Source organism: Andrographis paniculata, unplaced genomic scaffold, assembly GCF_009805555.1.
Source record: "Andrographis paniculata isolate CXL003 unplaced genomic scaffold, ASM980555v1 Contig60END, whole genome shotgun sequence".
Classification (NCBI taxonomy): domain Eukaryota; kingdom Viridiplantae; phylum Streptophyta; class Magnoliopsida; order Lamiales; family Acanthaceae; genus Andrographis; species Andrographis paniculata.
This window is the reverse complement of record NW_026137596.1, coordinates 5,515,936-5,539,049: the sequence shown is the minus strand read 5'-3', so window position 1 is coordinate 5,539,049 and position 23,114 is coordinate 5,515,936. Positions and strand designations below refer to the sequence as shown.

The 23,114-nt window shown below is 35.5% G+C and overlaps 1 protein-coding gene across 7 annotated transcripts in view; it reads right to left on the bottom strand.

Moving 5' to 3' along the window:
• The window catches only part of LOC127259743 (uncharacterized), a 44,088-nt gene extending 21,631 nt beyond the window's left edge, over positions 1-22,457 (bottom strand). The window contains exons 1-17 of one of the 7 annotated variants that reach the window (XM_051287315.1): positions 22,346-22,457; positions 21,356-21,443; positions 19,971-20,089; positions 19,798-19,841; positions 19,646-19,709; positions 15,839-15,953; positions 15,683-15,750; positions 15,478-15,575; positions 9,350-9,521; positions 8,731-8,950; positions 8,233-8,359; positions 6,766-6,869; positions 6,525-6,620; positions 6,012-6,143; positions 5,785-5,918; positions 5,204-5,290; positions 5,060-5,118 (exon numbers count right to left, since the gene is read on the bottom strand). In XM_051287315.1, coding sequence (XP_051143272.1) covers positions 5,060-5,118; positions 5,204-5,290; positions 5,785-5,918; positions 6,012-6,143; positions 6,525-6,620; positions 6,766-6,869; positions 8,233-8,359; positions 8,731-8,950; positions 9,350-9,521; positions 15,478-15,575; positions 15,683-15,750; positions 15,839-15,953; positions 19,646-19,709; positions 19,798-19,841; positions 19,971-20,027 — 1,577 coding nt within the window. In that variant the 5' untranslated portion in view covers positions 20,028-20,089; positions 21,356-21,443; positions 22,346-22,457. Of the gene's footprint in view, positions 1-5,059; positions 5,119-5,203; positions 5,291-5,784; positions 5,919-6,011; positions 6,144-6,524; positions 6,621-6,765; positions 6,870-8,232; positions 8,360-8,730; positions 8,951-9,349; positions 9,522-15,477; positions 15,577-15,682; positions 15,751-15,838; positions 15,954-19,645; positions 19,710-19,797; positions 19,842-19,970; positions 20,090-21,355; positions 21,444-22,345 lie in introns of those variants that run through there. The other 6 variants (XM_051287317.1, XM_051287318.1, XM_051287319.1 and 3 more) reach the window with 6 other exon arrangements.
• Positions 22,458-23,114: the final 657 nt, after the last annotated feature.

Here is a 23,114-nt window from a genome sequence, read left to right as displayed (position 1 = left end):
TAATTTCCTACATGGTATATCAGAGCCAATAAGAGTTTAGATAGGCCTCCATATTTTCCAGCCACCGCGTGTCGCCGTAGCTACCAACGCCAAATTTTCTGCTAAGCTCTCTTATTTCTCTCTTCTTTTACTTTTTATGGCCGACTCTTTTAAGTCAATTGGTACTAGATGTCTACGCTTGAGGTGTACCTATTGTCATAAGAATGGTCATACTAAAGGATGTTGTTATAGTCTTCATGGACGCCCGTCTCGTACGACAAAATACATTTGTTGCTAATTTCATTGAATGTTCATCCCTTAACTCCATTACTATAAGTCGTGCCGATTATGATAGTGACAATCGACTTCAATGTGTTTGGTCCACTCATGGAAAACTGAAGTAGAGGGGATGGTGTGAAAGGGGTGACCTCGTGGAACGTGACATCTACAGACATAATATATTTTCCAAGGCTTGGACAAAAACACATGCATCCTTTCTTAACGCAAGAGTAACCTAGGAAGATACATTTTTAATGATTTTGGGTCAAGTTTAGTAACATGTTGACGTGTATCTCTAACAAACATGTACAACCAAATATTTTTGGAGGCAATGGATAATCAGGTTTATTAGGAAAGAGAATATGAGAGGGTGACTGACCATTAAGAACAGAGGACGGCATCCGATTAATGAGGAAGCAAGCGGTGGAGACGGCATCAGCCCAAAAATGTTTAGAGACACTCATGTGAAATAGAAAAACTTTGGTCGTTCAAGTAAGTGTATTTTTTCTTTCGGCAACACCATTCTAGGCTGGAGTGTCAACACACGACGAAGTCTGGTGAATAATACAATTCATAAAGAACTTGAATGAATCAGACAAATATTATTTAGCATTGTCACTCTCTAGGATTTTAACTTGGAGACCAAAGTGGGTGTGAATTTCAGCACAAAAAATTTGAAAATGTGAAAACAACTCTGACCGATGACGCATGAAGAAAATCCAAGTCATTAAAGAGTAATCGTCAACAAATGTAACACAATATTTAAACCCTTGTTTAAAAGACACGGGACATGGACCCCAAACATCCAAATGAAGACAATCGAAAGGGGCTGGGACACATTGTTCTCTTTAAGACTCAAACTGACACGATGATGTTTAGCAAACTGACATGATTCACAATTGAACTAAGATAAATTTCTAAAACTGGGACACATTACTTTCATCTTCTTAAGGGAAGGGTGACCTAACCGACAATGAGCTTCAAAGGAGGTTCACCTACATATGTAGATGATGGGCTTACGGATTAAAGTGTCAAGGTTATACAATCTGCCTGACTCATAACCCTTGCCAATCATCCTCTTCGTCTCCAAATCCTAGAAAACACAATAACCAGGAAATAAATGTCACACTACAAGTTAAGGCACGAGTGATCTTACTAACAAAGCTTAAATTAAACAAAAAGTGAGGTAGGTTCAAAACAGTGGATAACGAATTAGTTGGTGTAATATCCACAGTTCCTGACCTAACCACTTGGGTAGTGGATATCAAATTAGTAGGTGTAATAATTTTCATTCAATGGTTCAAAATCAATTTGAGGTCAAAATAAAAAGCTTTAGGACAAACAATGCTAGAGATTATTTCAATAAGATTCTATCAACTTACTTTCAATCATAGAGGATTATCCATGATTCATTATGTGTGGACACACGCCAACAAAATGGGGTAGCTGAAAGAAAAAATGGGGTAGATGAAAGAAAAAATGGGCATTTACTCAACACCACCCGAGCCTTACTGTTTCAAAGAAATGTTCCTTAGTCCTATTGGGGAGAAGTCGTTCTAACTGCCAAATATATGATAAATAGACTCCTCTCCTATGTGTTAGGAAACAAAAGCCCTGTAGAGGTCTTTCATAGCTTCTACCCTCACTTCAAAACCTCAAATGGCCTCACTCCTATGGTATTAGGGTGTACTGCCTTTGTTTATGTCCACAAACAACATAGAGGGAAGCTAGACCCTAGAGCTATCAAATGTGTATTTCTCGGTTACTCATCCACTCAAAAGGGATACAAGTGTTACAATCCCTTGACCAAAAATTTTACATCTCTGAATATGTCACTTTCACATAAATAAACCTTTTCTTTTCCCAAGTCCTCTCTTCATGGGCAGATTCCGATGATGGAAGATAGTACTTGAGTACTTGTGAGTCCTTCGAACCACTTAGAACCCTTGACCTTCCGCATGTGCCAGCCCGTGTTGTTGAACCTGAATCCTCAAGATCCTTAGAGCCAACTTTCCTCATGTTCTCTCTAAACCCGAGTCCTCTGAACCAGACACATCTGAGTCACCTGACCCTGTCGCTAAACCCATATCATCTCCTTCTCCAACCAGCATCACTTACAATTTCCCAAAATTTCCTCAGGTGTATTCATTCAAGCTGAAAGATTGTTCCTCAACTGACACAAGTCCAAGAATCCAATCCAAATCCTGATAATAAAATCAAGGTAAAATCAGGCCCACCTTTACACACAATCTATTGAACAATCCACTAATTCAACAACTGTTCTGGATGTTCCCATTGTTGTTACAAAAGAACCAGAAAATGCACTAAACGACCACTATATCGACTATCTCACTATGGATCTTCTGAACGCCTATCGCCAGCCCAAAAGGGATTCATTGTGAGTTTGAACACTATTGCCATTCCTAACAATGTGTCTGAGGCATTGTCAAAAAAAGAATGGAGAAATGCTACGAGAGAAGATGAATGCATTAGAAATGAATAAAACATGGAGATCGTTGATAAAACGAAGGAAAAAAACATTGTTGATTGCAAGTGGATTTTTACATTAAAATACAAGGCTGATGAATCCCTTGAAAGATATAAAGCAAGGGTAGTAGCCAAATGATACACTCAAACTTATGGGGTGGATTATGAGGAAACATTTGCTCGAGTTGCAAAAATAAACATGGTGAGAATTATGTTATCATTGGCTGCTCACTTTAATTGGAAACTGCTATAGCGTGATGTTAAAAATGCATTCCTCCATGGTGACTTAAATTAGAAAAAAATCTACACAAACATCCTAGAGCATGGTTTGGCAGATTTGCAGAAGTCATGAAGGAATCTGAGTACAAACAAAGCCAAGGTGACCACACTCTTTTCATTAAGCATTCAACTATAGTGGGAGTGACTGCTCTTTTAGTCTATGTGAACGACACCATAGTAGCTGGAAATGATAAGAATCTAGTAACTTAGGGGAGCAAGAAGCAGAATGTAGTGCCAAGGTCATCTGCAGAATCAGAATTTAGGACAACTACGCAAGAATTATGCAAATTACTTTGGCTGAGGATCATTTTGGATGATTTGAAAGTCAAATGGGAAGGTCCTATGAAGCTCTACTGTGACAATAAGTCAGTTATTAATATAGCTCATAATCCTATACAACATGATATGTCAAAGCATATTGAAATTGATAGACGTCTCATCAAAGAAAAACTGGAGCAAAGGTTAGCATGTATGTCCTATATTCCATCAGAGAGACAATTAGCCGTTGTTCTAACAAAGAGGCTGTTCGAGTTTCCATGATATTGTATCCAAGCTGGAATGGAAGACATCTATTCCTCCACATGAGGGGGAGTGTCAAAGAGTAGTTGAGCTGTAAATAGCTCTGTAAATATGTTAGAAGGATCAATTTGTAATTCCTTACATTGAAAGAATTAGTCAATCCCGTAATTGAGGAAATTAGTTAGATTTTTTCTTGTTTTTTCTCCTTGTAATCTTTTATTTAAGACCGTGTATTATCAATTCAAATCAATGTGGAAATACATAATCTTTTTTTTTTCTCATCTCTAATTTTCCACATAATGCAAATATTTTTTTAGTGAAGAAGACGGGAGTATATTTTGCTTAGGGTTAGGACACGGACCCGCTCTAATGCCAGGTCAAAAAGAAGGAACAAAAAAAAAAAGGCATCTTCTATATCAATTTACAATTAATAGAGTAGGACACTTATAACTATTATTAACACATCTAAAATGACGGAAAAAATAAAGAACCTAGTCTAGGTACAATAAATCAAATATTTTATTTTAATATACATATATTCTATGTACTACTATAGTATATCTGACAGCCTCAAACCTGGAGTTTCATAAATGAACCGAACATATTGAAGTACATTGTCATTTCATAAAAGAGAAGATGTTATTTGGATGTATAGGCACCGAATATGTGTCTTCAAATGATCAACTTACAGACAAATTAACAGCAGCCCTTAGAGGTTTCAGATTCGAGCTCATATGCAACAAGCTCGGATAGTATAACCTACACTGTAGCTTGAAGTGTTAGATTAGTCCCCCTTTGATTGACTCTAGTTAGGATTATTAAGGTTGGATAGTTAGATTTTGTTTGTTAGATACACTCCTAACTATTCATATATGCATATACTAACCTTTATTTTTGCGTGAAAAAATATACCATTTTCTAAATTTCTACAAGGGTAAACAATTTATACAAGTAAACACAAACAACAACAAATATCAGCTCAAAATCATATCAAATTCAAGAATGTCACGATTATAAAATTCAGATCTGATAATTTTATACGAGATAATCAAATCATTCATTCTAAATTTAAGATTCATATCCTGGTTGTAAGCTATGCCAACCAAGTTTCATACTTTGTTGACCTTATTTTTTACTCTTTTAGTACTTTCATTTTTGCCTGCTAATTAAATTATTCATCCTTGGGATAATAGATGATCATCAGTTCTATAACAAGGTTTTGAAAAAGCTTTCAAAGATTTAGAAGATGCTAAATGTCTTATGAGAACAAGGCAATGCAAACAAAATAGAGGAGAAGAAATGTAATGTATGACCAAGCGGTGGAAGCCTAAATTCAGCATGTGATTGCGCAAGACAAGCTAACAAAGGAATTTGGTTTAAAGTGTGCCATATTATCTTAATTTCAGCATGGAAATCACTAAAAGAAGGAAAAAAAATATTATTCCAACGAAAATTTTTAGAACTTCCATAGTTAGCTTTTTAGTGATTAAAATTTAAAGCGACTTCTGCTTTTGACCTGTCATTGTTGTTTCCAAAACCTTCAACCTCATGAGAAGCAGATAACTCTCCAGGAACCTGTAGATTTCCTTGCATCAAAATGAAACCATCCTGTCATTTAATAGAGCCACCACACCACACAAAAAAAATGAAAATGAATTACCTGTACACACATACTGGAAAAATCATCTTGTTCACTGGTTTCATATTCTTCACTCTGAAGACGCTTCTTGTAGATGCATATAGCAAGCTGATAAGAAAAAAAGAAGAAAAAAAAGTCATAAATGGTCCAATTAGATTGAACCCAAGTAAATTACATAATTATGAAATAAATATATATAGATCGATTGATAGATAGCTAGAGAGATAGAGACAGACAGAGAAAAGAGGGATCTTTAAATCAGCATCTACTATGCCAAAAACACAAACCTAAACCTTCTTTCTCCAAAAGATTTCGTCAGTGGAATAGAGCTCATCTATTTATGTTGTACAAATTAATGCCTATGGAGATCGGTGAATATATATGTAGGTTAAATTCAATTTGCAGATACATTATCAACCATACCAAGTTTGTTAGATTATCAAGATTATGAAGTGGGAAAACGGACAGACAGCAAGCACTAATATTTTCCAGATGACAATCAGGAAAGTATAATTTTACACAATAATGAGATGCAAGAAGAAACTGAAGCTGGGACAGGGTGTGAAAAGTACAGCAATTGATAGATCAAAAAGAAAGACAACCATCTGAAGTTTCTGATTGATCAAACAGGTAGATAGGTCGATTCTGCCAGTGGCCGGCATTCGTGGTAAAGGTTGAGATTCTTCCCAACACCAACAAACCTCACGCACAAACTCTATCCAGAGTACAGCAATAGCTATTCCAGAAAACAAGAAAATAACAAAAGTATAAGATACAAATTTAGCAGAGGCAAGTATGTGTGAAATCAGTCACATCCTCGGGAGAATACCCCGTATATTGCAATTTCCAAACCAAAGAGCGTGTAAGCAGCATTGTGCAAAGAGTGAGTCAAGTGGAGCTCCTTTGATAGCTCTAGAACTTTTATGCTCATGCGGAGAGGAACCCATTTGAGTTCCATTACCTAAATAAAATTTAAGAAGATTTTAGATTTCTCTACAACAAGGCATTAAATGTCCTAGCTAATGACAACATTTCATAATCCTCAATAATTACCTACAATTATAAAATAAATAAATAAATTATGCCTAAGCTTCCTGTCCTTCAAACTATTCTCAATCCACATATGCAGGATAAATATAAATTTATTAAACACAATGATTTGGAATGTCAAAAAAACAAGGATGCATCATATTTGAGGAACAAATTCAGTTATCCTTCAGATTATTTTTACCATAACACAGATGAATACTGGCATAAGCATGAGATGAGATGATCAAGGACCATCCTTATCTATAAAATTAATTTACTCTGCAAATAAAAGGCAGAAAATGGGATTATGTACCTTCACGAAAAAGATCTTTCAACACACGGTCTAGAACTATTGGGGGAGGTATGACTCCAGGAGGGCTCAGATTTGTGAAATCATACTTGTCTACTGCTAAGTTATGAATGATCACAATCAAACCACTCAGAATATACGTGCAATATTATATAGAAACTTTAAATTGAATTGTAGCAGTATAAACAACTGAAACACAATTAAAAACCATACATACATACATATATATATATTGTTTATAGACCTGACACAAAATCTTCCATGAATTGAGCCAGTAATGAAATCTCTAAGGCCTCAACCAAAAGTCGCAATTGTGATGCAAATCCGATAGTGTTTCCATCAGTACCACTGTTTCCAAGCATGGATTAACAGACATCACTTTATCAATTCTCAGTATAGAAAGTCATTAAAATTACCAGAAATCTAAGAAAATATTAATTATGCAACTGCTTCGATAAAAACTTTAATTTATTAAATAATTCTGGCCAGATATTGTCCCATAAAGCACCATTCTTACTGGAGATTCATGGTGTGCATATGTGGCAAGAATTCAGGTTGAATTGTAAAATGAAAGTTAGTCTAAATTCAAGAGTATTATACAAAAATTGAGCATACAATCTATATATATACATATACATAAGCCCAATAAGCTTTTCCCTACTTTTAACACTGCATACTCATATCAACAATGTGCACAATCCTCTTTGGAAGCTCTACTGAAAGAACTTTAGAGCTAAGTTTACTTGCTCTAGAGTTGAGCATGAGTGAAGACAAAAGCCTACTGGAAGAACTTGTGTTAACCTGTGGGGTCAGTCTACTATTCCGACACGACCAGCTTGTGTGGCTTGTAAGCCGGAGTGTTACAGTTGGTATTAGAACCGACCAATGACAGCCTATAGTTGTTGACCGGACTATTGAGACCTAGCAGTTGACGGATCTTTGGAGTATAACGTGGACGTTGTATTCTTAAGTCGGGAAATATGCGATACCCCGGAGTTGAATAGAGATGAGTCAGGGATAATGTAAAGTTGAATAGAGATGAGTAGGGGATAATGTGAAGTTGAATAGAGATGAGTCGGGGATGATATGATACCCCAGGAGTCGAATAAAGATGAAGTGTTTAAATGGATTGATTAGAATACACAAATCAATAATGGATTGATATGTTTGCTTTAGAGTAATTTCAAGATGGATCGCGTGAGTGATGCGCTAAAAGGACTTGTGGGGCCAGTCTATGATCCCGACACGCACGGCTTGCGTGGCTTGTGAGCCAGTGCGTTATACAGTTCGAGACCAAATAACTTCCCATAGCAACCAAATTTAATAAGATTAGAGTGTCCATCAAAAGAGTCAGCAATAGAATTAACAATTGGCTGGGTTCCATACAATTCTCTTGAGTCTCAGTTAGATTATCTGAGAAGAGATGCCTCATTGAAGCTATTCCAAACCTCGATCTCCTAATAAAAAAAGCCTCCACTAGGGTGTCATTTTCCATTTCCAGATCCTGTTGATCCGGTTTCTAAAATCTTGAACAATCCTAGTTGTAAAATATATTAACAAGTTAGTTTCTATAAATATATCATGCCCTAAAATAAGTAGGATACAGCACTGCTAGAAGCAGATACATGCTGATGTCAGATACGAAGCATCCACAATGCACATGAAGAATCAAGAGTCAAGACATTCCATCACACAAGAGCAGTATTCTTACCGATTATGGCAAAGATTAGGATATAAAAACCACTTATTGGCTTCTAGAGGAGATGCGCTTTCTAACTCAGCCATATCCAGAGAACTTTCAGCTGTTGATTCAGGCCATATAGCAATCAATGTAAATTCTGCATAAGACAAGTAAACAAAAATTAATATGGTAAGCATCCGCACTGTGAATTTTGTATGGTAAAAATGTAGATATACTCCCAAAATAAAATGTCATTCCTAGTTACAGTATTGAGTGAATATATCCAGACAAGACCATGTCCATTAGAACATAATCATAAGATCAATTCATATCTTGTGAAAGTCTGTATGATTAATTACAACTCTTAAGAGAACAACTTTCCATGGTCATTGATGAAACAAAAACATGAAATCAAGTGAGCTTATCTTTCCCAGTGCAATTCCTAACCAGCCCAAGTGGAAAAATGCAGCAAAAATGTAATAAAAATAAGACCATAGTAATGCCATAAGCGAAAGCATATGTAAAAACCTTTGATTGGATCTTCAGCAGTATACCATTCGCTCCAAGGACAGTCATTGTCCCAGAGCATTTTGCCATTGGAGTAATTCTCAAAAGTTTCACCAGATGAAACATCGATATCACTTTCTTGGAGATCATGTTCATCATCTAATCTTGGGGTTATGTAGGTTATCTTCATCTTGAAGTGAACTTTGTAATGATGCATTGATACGTCCATAGCAGCATATCCCTTTAGAAGATGCAATTACAAAATCAGGTTGAAGACAATCATCATCACATAAAATGCTAAAGAAAAATCCATATAAAGTTAAATTAATATTGTAACAGAATTAATGTTAAAACACACCCACCTTAGTGTCTAGTGTATATCTGGAACACAAAAATGCACAAGCAGAAACTACTACCAGAAAAATTCATCAGTATGCTATAACAGAAAATTTTATGAAAATAAAATTTCCATAGAGAATAGTCGTGTAAAATAAGTTTCTAATTAAACTTAATGCCTCGGAAGAAAATAAAGATATTTGACAATCAACAAAAAACTACAAGTCCATAGAGGTGGCATCAATAATGGAAGAGGAAGCACATTTTAAAATCACTAGAAAATGAATAGGAGTATATGACATACAAATTTAGAGACAAACAACTCATACAATCCTGCCAAATGCATAAGCTTTTCGGGGATCTGGCTATGAATCCAGTCAGCTTCAAATCTTCTAGTAAAAATTGTCCCCATATTCTGAATTCCAATATATGCTTGGCGTGAAGAATCATGAACGGGAACAAATGCCGGCCACAAACTGCACAAAACCATCAGAAAAAAATAATAACTGCTGTGGTCTTTTTCACATCTGGTGAAGAGAGGAACAATTATTTACTCATACCCTCCATTGATTGTCATAATCCAAATTAAGGAAAACTACTTGTAGTCCAAGAAAGATGTTAAATTTGGAGACACCATGTAATACAAGAAGTGTTTCGAATTCTCGGAATTTTTTGTTTTGTTTTTGAAAGAAAATGTTATATATATAAGAGTTGAGTTAGATTGGAATCTGAGGGGAAGGAGCTCCTGACAAATACAAACAAAAGGAGACATGTAGAGGAGTTATTCAGAAATATATATTTATATGTATATAATTAGTTTTCTCTGTATTTATTTTTCTCTTTAGGTAACCATATTCCTACCCCCTATATAAATGGAGTCTCTATTCTTGTAAATAGAATATATATATACAATTGTCCTCCATCACATCTCTTTTTCTATTCTCTCTTCATGGTATCAGAGTGCACCAATACGTTTCTTCATTGTTGCTGCTGTTACAATTTGTTTCCATGTTGCTCCTGCCTTCATTGTTGACAATATTTTATGCGCCACTACCACAACCGATCTGTTTTGCACTATTGCTGCCAATCTGATAGGGTTTTATTTTCTGATCTTGATTCATCATGTCAAACTCTAAACCTACATTACGAACCACCATTTCATGGAATGGTTCTAATTATTTGCTATGGCCTCATTCTTTTCTTCAATTTTTGGGATCTAAAAAGAAAAATCCAATCATGCTCTATATGTGTCATCTCCTAATACGAATGCTAAATATGATACATGATGACATGGTGTGCCGATGATTGTTCTATGGTGACTTGACTTCACACTGGTATAGAAGAGTCTGTGAGTAAGAACATCATGCTGCTGGAAAATTTGAAAGCCATGTGAGATGCTTTACATAAGATGAATTTAACGATAAGAATGTCACTTGTATATCGAGTTACTCGAAAAACCTTTTTTCTCATACCTAGGATGGTCGATGATAATACAACCATAGATGATTGTTGTTAGAAATTTTGGGGGGAAATAGTGAGATTATCTTATTGATCGTCAAAATAAAAGACCTATATATAGGCAATACAAAACAGACTCGATAGACTCAAATCTAAGTAATCTAATCTATTAATAAGACCAAATCTAAATATAAATCTACTAAATCTAAACTGAATATCTAAAATATCTCAACATCCTCTCTCAAACTCAACTGGTATAGCAGAAATCAGCTTGAGTTTGATAAAAAATTTGAATACAGATGCAAAAAGATGCAAATAAAAATAACAGTGGCTTGTCTGCCGTTGCCGTTGCCGTTGCCGCCGCCGCTCTACTGTATCAAAGCTAGAAACAATGCTCCCAACCGAATTAGAGTCGAAATAACATAACTCACAACGGAGTCGAAAACGACATTACTCTCTACTTGAGCCGAAAACGATATAACTCTTTACTGGAGCTGAAAACATATGACTCTCTACCGGAGCTGAACTCTCTACTAGAGCAAAAAAGGGCAGGAGTACTCTCCACAAAAAGAGGAAATAACGGGACTCTCATTGCAATCACAAAACATGACTTTGAAGAAACGCAGCAGACGGATCGTAGAATCGCAGACATATGCGCAGACATGACTTTAATCGTAGATAAAATCAGGACTCAAAACAAAATTAAAATCAGAAATAAAAAGACAAAAAACCATAGACAAAATCTCAAAATTGGAAGACCATCGGGTACATCCCAGGTTAAATGTACCCGGAGAAACGTGAATTGATAGGCTATATCTACGGCATGAGAAAAGTAGGCTATATCTACGGCATGAGAAAAGTAGGCTATATATAAGTAATATAAAACAGACTCGATAGACTCAAATCTAAGTAATTCAATCTATTAATAAAACCAAATCGATATAAATCTACTAAATCTAAACTGAATATCTAAAATATCTCAACAATTGTCATTGTGCACATTGTGACCAACCAAATCATGTCCCTGGAAAGTATTGGAAAAGGCTTGGCAAACCTAATTAGGTCAACATCGTTTTTGGTGAGACAAGTTCTGCATCGCTTCCTGTCATGGTTTCAGTTGCATGTATGAATATGGCAATTCTATATATGCTTCTAGCAAACTTGTTAGAGAGCCGAAACAAGTACTCGAGCAAGAACAAGTATTCGAGGACAAAGAAGGGACTAGGCCCCTACTCGTGTATAGGAGACATCAACGGACTTAGGCTTGCTTTCGCAAGCTTGGGTTTCTTAGTCTTTAAATAATTTTTTCATATATCTATATTTGGACTTTTATGGGGTGTCAATTGAACTGGAGTTGGTGAGCTTGGCTAACTCAACCAAATCTTGTATGTACTTATGTTGGATCAAGAAAATTCCTCGAGATTGTCCATGCACCTCTAAAACCAAGAAGTGAGTTGGCCAAGGTCTTTTATGTTAAAAGCAAAACTCAACAGTTGTTTAATACGAGCGACGCCTCGCAAATCAGACCCAGTAACCACTATATTGGCTTTGAGTGTACGAAAAACCGAACAACGTGGAGCAGAATTTACCAAACTCTTGGTGCCTGCTTTAGACCATATAAAACCGCTTTAATTTGCAAACATCATTGGTGAAGAAGTCAACATACCAGATAGGAGTTTCATGTAAACATCTTCTTAGAGTTCCCCATGTAAATAGGCGTTCTTAACATCCATCTTAAACAAAGGCAGAGAAGCAGCCAGAGCTAATATGATTCACCATGTGGTCATTTTAGTTACTGGTGCAAAGGTTTCTTCGTAGTCGATGCCATACTCTTGCTTGTTCACAAGTACCACAAGCCGAGCTTTATAGCGTTCAAGAGAACCATGAGAGCGTAACTTGAAAGTGAATACAAACTTGCTACCAAGCGGTCGCACTGATGGTGGACATTGCACAACATCCTATGTTTGGTTTTCTTCGAGCGCAAGAAGCTCTGCTTCGATAGCTCTTCTCCAACACTTACATTCCATTGCCTGCTTATAAGATAAGGGAATAGGAATAGAGGATAAGGTCTCCGTTAAAGACACATGGATAGGGAAACAATACCGATCAGGAGGACGAGTAACCCGAGAACTACGCTGAGATTGGTAATTTCGGACGTAGTTGCTAGAACAGGATCTGAAGTTGAAGGTTCTGGTGCTGAAAGTGGGACATTCTGATATGGTGTTGGAAGTGAGATTTGGACAGTCTGATCTAATTCTGGTGCCGAAGGTGGGATTTTAGATCAGTGGTGGGTAGATTACGTCTCTGGCACACCAAGAGGAGCTTTGGGGCTGGACTCGTAGGTGCAAGGTCAAGGGAGGCGGAAGGAGTGATGCATCACTGAGAGAGAGAAAAAAACAAAATGGTGAAGAAAGAAAAGATCCATCCTCATGAGTAGTAAAAATTGGTTTATTTTCCACAAATACCACAGTCTGAGAAACCTTAATACAACGTAAATCAAGATCATAACAATCAAAACCTTTTGGTTTACTTAATATCCTAGAAAAGCACATCTAACTAATTAAGCTGCGGATTTTGTAAGTTCATGTTTAGGGAAATGAACATAGCACACACATCCAAACGTACGTAAATGATAATAGTTTGGAAGATGACCAAATAACCGAGTGAAATGAAAAGTATTGGCCAACAAAGTTGAGGGCAACCTATTGATTAGGTACACCGCTGTAGAGAGTGCTTCACACCAGAATTTAGCGGGGACAAACGATTCTAATAAGAAAGTGCGGACGACATCAAGAAGGTGACGTTTTTTCCGTTCATCCACCCCATTTTTTTTTGAGGTGTTGAAGGACAAGATCTTTGAGAAACTATACCATTGACTCACAAAAGTTCTTGACATGGACCAGACATATATTCCCCCCCCCCCCCCCCCCCCCCCCCCCCCGCCCTCATTATCCGATCGGAGTGTTTTGATGTTTGTAGAAAATTGGGTTTGGACATACAAATGAAAAAACTTGAAAATAGTAAACACTTTGTCCTTCAAATGTAGGAAATAAATCCATGTGAATCTGCTAAAGTCATCGATGAAGGTGACAATATTTATAATAGGCATGGAAAGGAAAGGGTGCTATACCCCACACATCACTCTATATCAAATAAAAAGGTTTAACCCCATTTGGTGTATCTATGGAAAAGGGTAGTTTTGCTTTTTCCAAGTCTACAAGAATAGGGTCTCGGTTCATATGCTAGACCTGGTGGCTTCAAATTCAAGTCTCAATTTGATAAGAAATTGATCTCGTTTAGTTGTCTCATGAACAATTTGAACAAAATTGAGACCTTTCAGAAGTAGGCTAGCATAGACAATATCAATGTATTCAGCCCACAAATTCATGAAACATAAGTAAAATTCGAAGAGGGAAAGGCTATCCTAATGAACTTTCCCTATCTCGTGTTCCAGTTGGAATCGACTAGCAATATTATGCTGACTGTAAATCCTCTTAAGATAAGCCCACACATTTCGGCTGCAGTCTTGAAAGGTCGCAAATTCAAGATGATTTTGGGCTCAACGGATGCAAGGATCAAACTCATGATCTGGACATCCTTAACCTCCCTCACGGAAAACCCAGGCTTATCTTTCTCTAGGTCTGGAGCAGAAGTTGTGCCATCAACATGGCCCATAAATCCTTACTCTTGAGGAAAATCTGGAAATTGAATGACATGATTTCAAGGAATTGGACAAGAGAATACAAAAACAAGAAAAGATTGACTTGGAACAAGTATCTAGATCAGAGGTAGCTCTAATACCATGATAAACTTTGAGGGTGATTTCTGAATGATCGGGAAAATTATATGTATTCATCGCCTAATAATTACACTATATGGCCATTATAAGCTGATTTTCAACATCCAATTAAACTAATTACATATATGAATCATCTAACTCTACCCTAATATTGGTAAGTAAATATCTAATTACAGATATGAACCATCTAATTCTACCCTAATCTTGTAAATATCTACAATTATAGCAGGTAAATTAGAATAAAATCCACAAGTGTAAATTACAGCTTGACATTTGTGATTTCTAATTTCATTTTTGTGAGAAGATCAAACTGCTCAACATGATCCTTGAACCAAAGTCATATAGATACAACATATGATCTATAATTGGATGTACCCCTTACCTTCATTAGTAGTGGGTGGTTTAGGTGAGTCAACAATGGAGATAGCAACTGAGAAATTTCGCAATAAAAAGCCCAGTGGATAGATGGCAATGCAGATTGCACACGTCAGGTGGCACAGAAGAGAAGAAGTGAACTGATTGACACACAATGACATAAAAAACAAGCCAGTATGGGGTCCAACTTAAGATGACGCCAGAACAAGCCTGAAATCGGCTGATTGCAGCAACCGTAGATAGCAATGCCCGTGGATGGAGAGCATGCATTTGGCGTTGGCTGGGTGAAAATACAGCCCAAATAGGCGCTGAAGAATAATTAGGATTTCTGCCAAAATTAAGATTTTTGAGGCGACACTACAACAGTGATTGTGACTTAAACCCTAATGCACTTTGATACCATGTAAACGTGTATTCTTTATTCTTGAAACTAATATAAAAAAACAGATAGCGCAAGTATATACACATAACACAAATGGGCTTAAATTAGTCATAAATAATAGGCCTAATCTAACACTAGACTATTCTCTGAAAAGTTGTACTAGTTATTATCCATCCAATTGTGTGAACAGACAAAGTCAATAAGTTCCACAAATATTGAGCTACATAACATTTAAAGGCACATAAAGTTGACCATCTAGTTAGCATCATTAACTAAAAAGTGAGCCTTAATTTGTAATACTAATACCAAACATTACCTAAAAGATATACAAAAATAACGATGAGATAATTATTTCTTCAGAGTAATGTAAATAGTAAGAAGAGACATCAATGAGGAAGTAATGCAATAACAATCAAACCATGAACAGTTGGATAAAGCAATGGCAACCGCACTTAAAAGTTTGGTAGCCTCTGGTGCATCAAGAACCATGCCACTTTTGCTTTCCGGGGCAAGCACCTGAATGTTTTCAAAGAGTAATGAGAAAAATATATGTATATATATATATGTCTAACAAGCATGACCAAGAGTGGATTTGTGTGTCTATGTGTGAGAAAGAGAGAAACCACGAATTCCTTCACTCCAAATGACAGCTGCATACAATTCATTGCTTTGTTCCAGCTATCAACTTCACCTTAGTCAAGGAAAATTGAAACTAAATTACAAATCAAGAAGACTTACACCCCTTTATGAAGTTATTTATTGTAGACCGTTTACAATACCATCATTATTTGTTTCAAAATAGTATTCCATGCAATAGTACTTCATAGCATACTTGAATCCAGATTTAACCTTGTACAAACCCATGTTAAGATCTGTTTGAATAGCACCATTCACCTATGACAAAATAGAATAGAATAGAAGTCTTGAGTTATACATCTAAGTCCCAAAATAACTCAATAGGATTATATAACGAATCAACTAATTTGCATGCAGTATACTGTTTTCCATGCAATCGTGAAAGACAGATGTTAGGTTTCAAATTCAATGTGGTAATGATGGTAAAAGTTCGTAGAAAACTACCAACCTTCTATGTCTAAATGAACTATGTACAAAGAGAAAATCTAATTGTTTGTGTTTTCAAATAATTTATATGATAAACTTTGAGGGTGATTTTTGAATGATCAGGAAAATTATGTCCATTCACCGCCTAATAGATACACAATATATAGCTATTACAAGCTGATTTTCAGCATCTAATTAAACTAATTACATATATGAATCCTCTTATTCTACCCTAATCTTGGTAAGTAAATATCTAATTACAATATGAATCATCTAATTCTACTTTAACCTTGGTAAGTAAATATTTACAATGATAGCAAGTAAATAAGAATAAAATCAACAGCTGTAAATTACAGCTTGACATCCCTCCTCAAATTTATGCGGGTAAATCAAGAAGCATCAATTTGCCAACAAGAAAGTGATGGGGCTGACGTGTAACAGACTTAGTGAGGATATCAGCAATTTGTTGAGTAGTAGAAACATGAGGGAGAGTGATGACAAGGTTGTCGTGGGCCTCACGAATATTGTGGCAATCAACTTCTATGTGCTATGTGCACTTGTGGTAGACTGGATTCGATGCAATTTGGATGGAACTTGTGTTGTGAGCGTGTAAAGGGGTTGGTTGGGTTTGAGGAAAACCAAGTTCCTCAAGAAGACCAAGTAACCAAACAATCTCAGAGCAAGCAGCAGACATGGCACGATATTCGGCCTCCATAGATGACTTTGAAACATAACATTTCCATGAGATAAGGGCATCACTGAGGAACACACAACATCCAGTTGTAGATTTCCTTGTGTCGGAGCATCCAGCCCAATCAGAATCACTGTAGGCGAGAAGTTGGAGCCATGAACTAATGGGAAAAAAAAAAGTCACGATTAGGTGCACCCATGAGGTACCGGATGATGCGCTTTTAACAACTGATAAATGAGGATGCCGAGGAGACTACATGAATTTGCTCATAGTATGGACTGCATAAGCAATATCAGGTCGAGTCTTTTTTTGTATTAGTTAGTTTGTCAGGTCAGTTTCACAGTTCCTGACGCTGACAAAGTGGCCGAAGATAATCGATTTTTCTGTCTTTTTCGATCACCAAGTACAGACCTTGGAAGCTTTCCATTCAAGCTAGAACAGAGGAAATCAAAAGAATCTCAATCGGAAAGTATTCAACTTGAATTCAATCATTCATCCATTTCCTGGGTTTAGGGTTGACCCCGCCCTCCACACTAAGACTCCAGCATCGATGAATTTATCACGAGATAAAGAAAGCCAGAAGAAAAGACTAGAGGTGAATCAGAATTGTGTACTAACCTCTTCATCTAAGTCAGTAATGCAATAAATAAGACTCCAACCAGTTGTCGATACAAGGTCGGATCCTCCAAAAGCTCCCCTTCATCCTTACGATATTTCACATCAACTTCCATTGGATGTCAACTGAACTGGAGTTGGTAAGCTTGGCTAACTCAACCAAATCTTGTATGTACTTGTGTTGGATCAAGAAAATTCCTCGAGGTTGTCCATGTACCTCTAAACCCAAGAAGTAAGTGAGTTGGCCAAGGTCTTTTATGTTAAAAGCAGGACTCAACAGTTGTTTAATGCGAGCGACGCCTTACAAATCAGACCCAGTAACCACTATATCATCCGCATAGACAAGAACAACAACAATACCATTGGACATCTTCTGAAGAAAAAGAGATGAGTCATATTGGCTTTGAGTGTACAAAAAACCGAGCAACGTGAAGCGGAATTTCTAGAACCAAACTGTTGGTGCCTGTTTTAGACCGTATAAAGAACGCTTTAATTTGCAAACATCATTTGGTGAAGAAGTCAACATACCAAATGGGAATTTTCATGTAAACATCTTCTTTGAGCTCCCTATGTAAAAAAAGCGTTCTCAACATCCATCTGAAACAAAGGCCATGTCAGAGAAGCAGCTAGAGCTAATATGGTTCGCACTGTGGTCATTTTAACTACTGGTGCAAAGGTTTATAACGTTCGAGAGAACCATCACAGCGTAACTTGACAATGAATACAAACTTGCTGCCAAGAGGTCACACTGATGGTGGACATTGGACAACATCTCATGTTTGGTTTTCTTCTAGCGCAACAAGTTCTGCTTCGATAGCTCTTCTCCAACACTCATGTTCCATTGTCTGCTTATAAGATAGGGGAATAGGAATAGAGGATAAAGTAGCCATTAAAGACATATGGGTAGGGAAACCATACAGATCAGGAGGATGAGTAACCCGAGAACTACGCCTGAGATCGGTAATTTTGGACGTAGTTGCTATAACAGGATCAGCAGTAGAGGAATCAGCAGCAAAGAGTTCTGAAGTTGGAAGTTCTAGAGCTGAAAGTGGGACATTATGATCTGGTGCTGGAGGTGAGATTTGGACGATCTGATGTGGTTCTGGTGCCGAAGGTGGGATATTTAGATCGGTGGTAATGGGATGTCAAGCTGAGTAATTTTTGCCATTAAGGCGAACAAAAAGGGTATCAAACTTTTCTGAAGACATGATTTCAAGTAAGATAATATGAAAACAATAAAAGATTGACTCGGAACAAATATCTAGATCAGAATTGGCTCTGATACCACGACAAACTTTGAGGGTGATTTCTGAACGATCGGGAAAATTATGTCCATTCACCGCCTAATAGATACACAATATATAGCTATTACAAGTTGATTTTCAACATCTAATTAAACTAATTATATATATGAATCCTCTTATTCTACCCTTATCTTGGTAAGTAAATATCTAATTACAGATATGAATCATCTAATTCTACCTTAATCTTGGTAACTAAATATCTAATTACAGATATGAATCATCTAATTCTACCTTAATCTTGGTAAGTAAATATTTACAATTATAGCAAGTAAATAAGAATAAAATCAACAGTTGTATTTTACAGCTTGATATTATATTCAAAACATCATATCCCATAACATGTAATTATTAATTACTTAGAGATTTTACAATGGGTAACACGAATGTATCAAAAGTAGTGGGAAATTAAGGGTGTGGTTGGATGTAGGTTTTGTTAGATTTCGCATTATCCATCACTTTTTTCTTCTAAAAATATCAAATCAAATACTTATTTTTAATTAAAATATTACATTAAATTTAAAATTTAATTTTTTTTTCATTCAAAACAACTAATTATATCACATCAAACCCTATTTCAATTCAATTTTTTACTATTCTCTCAACTCCCATACGTACATCCAAGCACACCCTAAAGTTTTATGCCTTGAAAGTTTTAGATCCTATGCCTTAGCAAGTACAACATCCACATAAAGATTAGAGCATAAGAAATGTTGTATAGAACTTAGAACGTTGAGTAGATGGCATATCCTTCATGCAGGCTAATGACAATAGTAAAAATGCCTGAAAACCCAAACAAGGTACTAGAATATAAGGTGGAAGTTGTAAAAAAGAAGTAACATTACAGCAGTTAAGGTATCAGATAATAATGAAAGGTAGTTAGTTACTCTACAAGGTTAAATCAGTTGAATTGTTACCAAAAGATTCTTTGGACCATCAGCCTGCCACTGCCGACACACGGCCTCTATTTCAGAAATGAACCTTAAATACAAAATATATTACAAGTGAGTGTCCTCATTTTTCAATTTTACATATATAACCTATAAAATTTAGAGTGAAAGGCTCTCACCTCTCCCATGAAGAGGCAAGAGTAAAATCATCAAAATGCTCAAACTGCAGCATGTAGACAAAGATATCAAGAAAGAACAAAAAGAAAATTAGGCAGTATAAAATTAATTATCTGCAATAACAGAATAAATACATACATATATATATAATAATAATAAAATCTAGGCAGCATACCTCTTCTTCTTCACTAATATTACTTGATACTCTTTTTGGACTACTAACGAGTGCCATATCAATAAATTAATGCAACACTTAACCAGCAAGGCAGCAAGTGAGAACTCTAAAGTTTCCAACTGCCAAAGAGAAAGCAATTATTAAATCCTAAGAGCAGTAACTTTTGTATATTGCTATACAGACATTTTAAATTCGAAAAAAACAAAAAAGAAAAGACTCAAGTATAAGATGCATTCTTTTGTGTTTTTCTCCTCAATTTGTACTATTCAATTTATTATATTCCCCCCAAAACATCACATCGGCGCATCCTATACCAATCTAGCATATAAAACATCACATTCAACAACTATTTACACCTTAAAAACATCAAAACCAAAAACATAAAACAAAAACAAAAATACAAAGTACACACTGTGGATAATACTCATAAGAATAAGTTTTAAATGATTGATCAAAACAACCTTTATAATTTCAACTTATACTTACTTTAAAAGAAGATGAGAAAAAAAAAAGAAAGAAAATTACTTGTAGCACATATATCAAAAATCCATAGTATAAGAATGGTAGTATAATGACACTCCATACAACTAGACTAGTGAAATTTTTCGTGGCATACCATAGTGAGTTACCATAGAAAATGTGTTCTCATTAAATGCTTTCTCATGAATACGCATACTAGACTACTATTCATTCATTCCACCATCAGTGCGAGCACATTCAATCTATAAGTTAACTAGCCACAGTCTCATACATGCTACAGATTAAATAGTTACAATATCAATGTCCACTGCCCAACAACCATTAGCAGATATTGGTTGGTGAGAGGATACTTAAACATTGATAATTTGGGGTTTGTTTAGTTGAGATGTTTGAGGTGAAATAGTGGTTGGATGTGATGTTTTCAATGAAAATGTTGGATCTGATGTTTTGGAGGGAAATGGGATATTGAATGGTAAAATATTGGAAAATAAACCTTAAGTAAACAAATCCTTGGTATCCTTGATTAGTTTATGTCTTTTGTTATTATAATATCAAACAAACATTATAAGCTATTGTTTTAGATGAACTAAGACTATCCAATATTAGGGGATCATAGCTCTATCACTGAGAAAATAAAGCACTCTATTGAAACCATATCTTGAAAGCATGATTTCAACAATATTAAATGATTCCTTCAATTTTTATTCTTGGTTGGTTGACTACCTAAGGGTTTGAAATCACATATAATCTTTCATGTTTGTGGCCTCCTTGTGATGTGAGACGAGATAAGACTCTTTGAAGAACTCAAACTAGAGCTAGTCAATAAAGTAGTAGGTCAAAGAAATATGTATCCCACAAAAATCCCCTTTAACAATGATGTGGATTCAAAGCCACATGCCATATACCTTCAAATTAAGACCGCATAATGCTGCCTACACAGCTCCAGCATTTCTGTAGACTAGCATTGCAGCAGTTCATGCCCTCAAGGGAACACTGTAATGTTGGTACCAATAACTGCATTAGACTAGTTTTTGTACATAAAAAGACCTTTATACAATATTCTCTACCATTATGCGCGAAAATGAGAGGAAGTTGAGGAACAACAGAATCAACAGATGGTTCTATCTATTAAAGTTAGCTTATGAAGTAAGAAAGCAAATAATTATCGGAAACAGATATAAGTGCCCCAAGATACTATCTGCAAGATTGTAGCTAGAAGGACCAACAGATGACACTCTAAGTCTGAAAGCTAGCTTATGAGGTAAGAAAGCATAAAACTATATAAAACCTGCATACATGTCCTTAAATCAATATCAGCATTCAAGTGGAAGAAGTGCTACAGAGGAAACAGCACTGATTGATAGAATCTAGTGAACCTTATGCCAAAAACAATTTAATAAAGAACTAGATTCTTCAATTGCAACAATCCATGTAGACGACTACAAATATTCCTTTTAACCCATTTCAAATAAATAAATAAATTGAGGGTCATGAAGATAATTTAAAAGCGTTCTAATTATTCAAAATTGGGAAGCATATTGGATTTCCCAAATTCAATCAGGAGCCTTTCCGCTTTTTAAAATGCTTCTTTTGCACTCAATCACGGATGAATAAGCACACAAACCAAATCCAAAACTTCAACACAAATTATCCCTGAAAAACTGGTTAATTAACTTGATGTCTATCAAATCACTCATCTCAATGCAATTTCACTACCAATTAAATAATCATTAAATCTCAATTGCCGACTACATTGCAATCCCAGAAAGAACGAATCAGTAACAAGGAGACCAAGTAGAATGCTAGTATATAGATAGCTCGCCGGTAAAGATCGGAAAAAGAATATATATCAGTGTTCCACCAAACTGAACCAAGAATTATAGACAGAAATTAACCTTGATGTCGAGGGAAGATGGAATCGGAGAGTCCGTGGATCTCCCCTACATAATTTCAGGTTGCGATTGTATTTAATGAGTGAATTATTATGGAAAAACTTTTGGCTCCGGCTGTACAATTCTTAATTTTTTTATTTTTTTTATTTTCAAAATAATAAAAATATATACATATATAAAGAAATAGGAAAAAAATATTTTTATCTATTGTAAATTACAATAAACAATTTTGATTCTACTAAAAAAAAATTGATCAATTTTGATTTTATTTAAAACAGAAAAATTTATCTTTACGCTCTTTCCTACACCATCGGGTCATTTATTAAGAAACATATTTTTTCAAATATAAATTTTGAAACAAAATAATATGTTATGCCTTTTTACTTAACTCAAGAAATATTATATAATTTATCTTGTGTTTTATGTAACTATGTTCTAAGCCTATTATGTTCTAGTCCTAACACGTTGCATGTCCGACTACTTCTTTATTGATATATATATATAAATATAAAGAAAAATTGTACAAAATTTATCTGTAATTTTATCAAATTTGGTCAAATTTCTCATATTTTCAAAATTAGGTGAGACTTTATGATATTTTTATAAACTTTGTGTTCAACCGTTTCAATTGTCCTTATTTAACTGTATTTCAGAATCTATTTTCTAACCACTAAAATTACAAATATATTAATTGTTCAGATAATTAGTCTCAAGAAATAATAAATATACTTAGAAATAGTTGTTTACCACTTATTCTATAATTTTTTTAGTG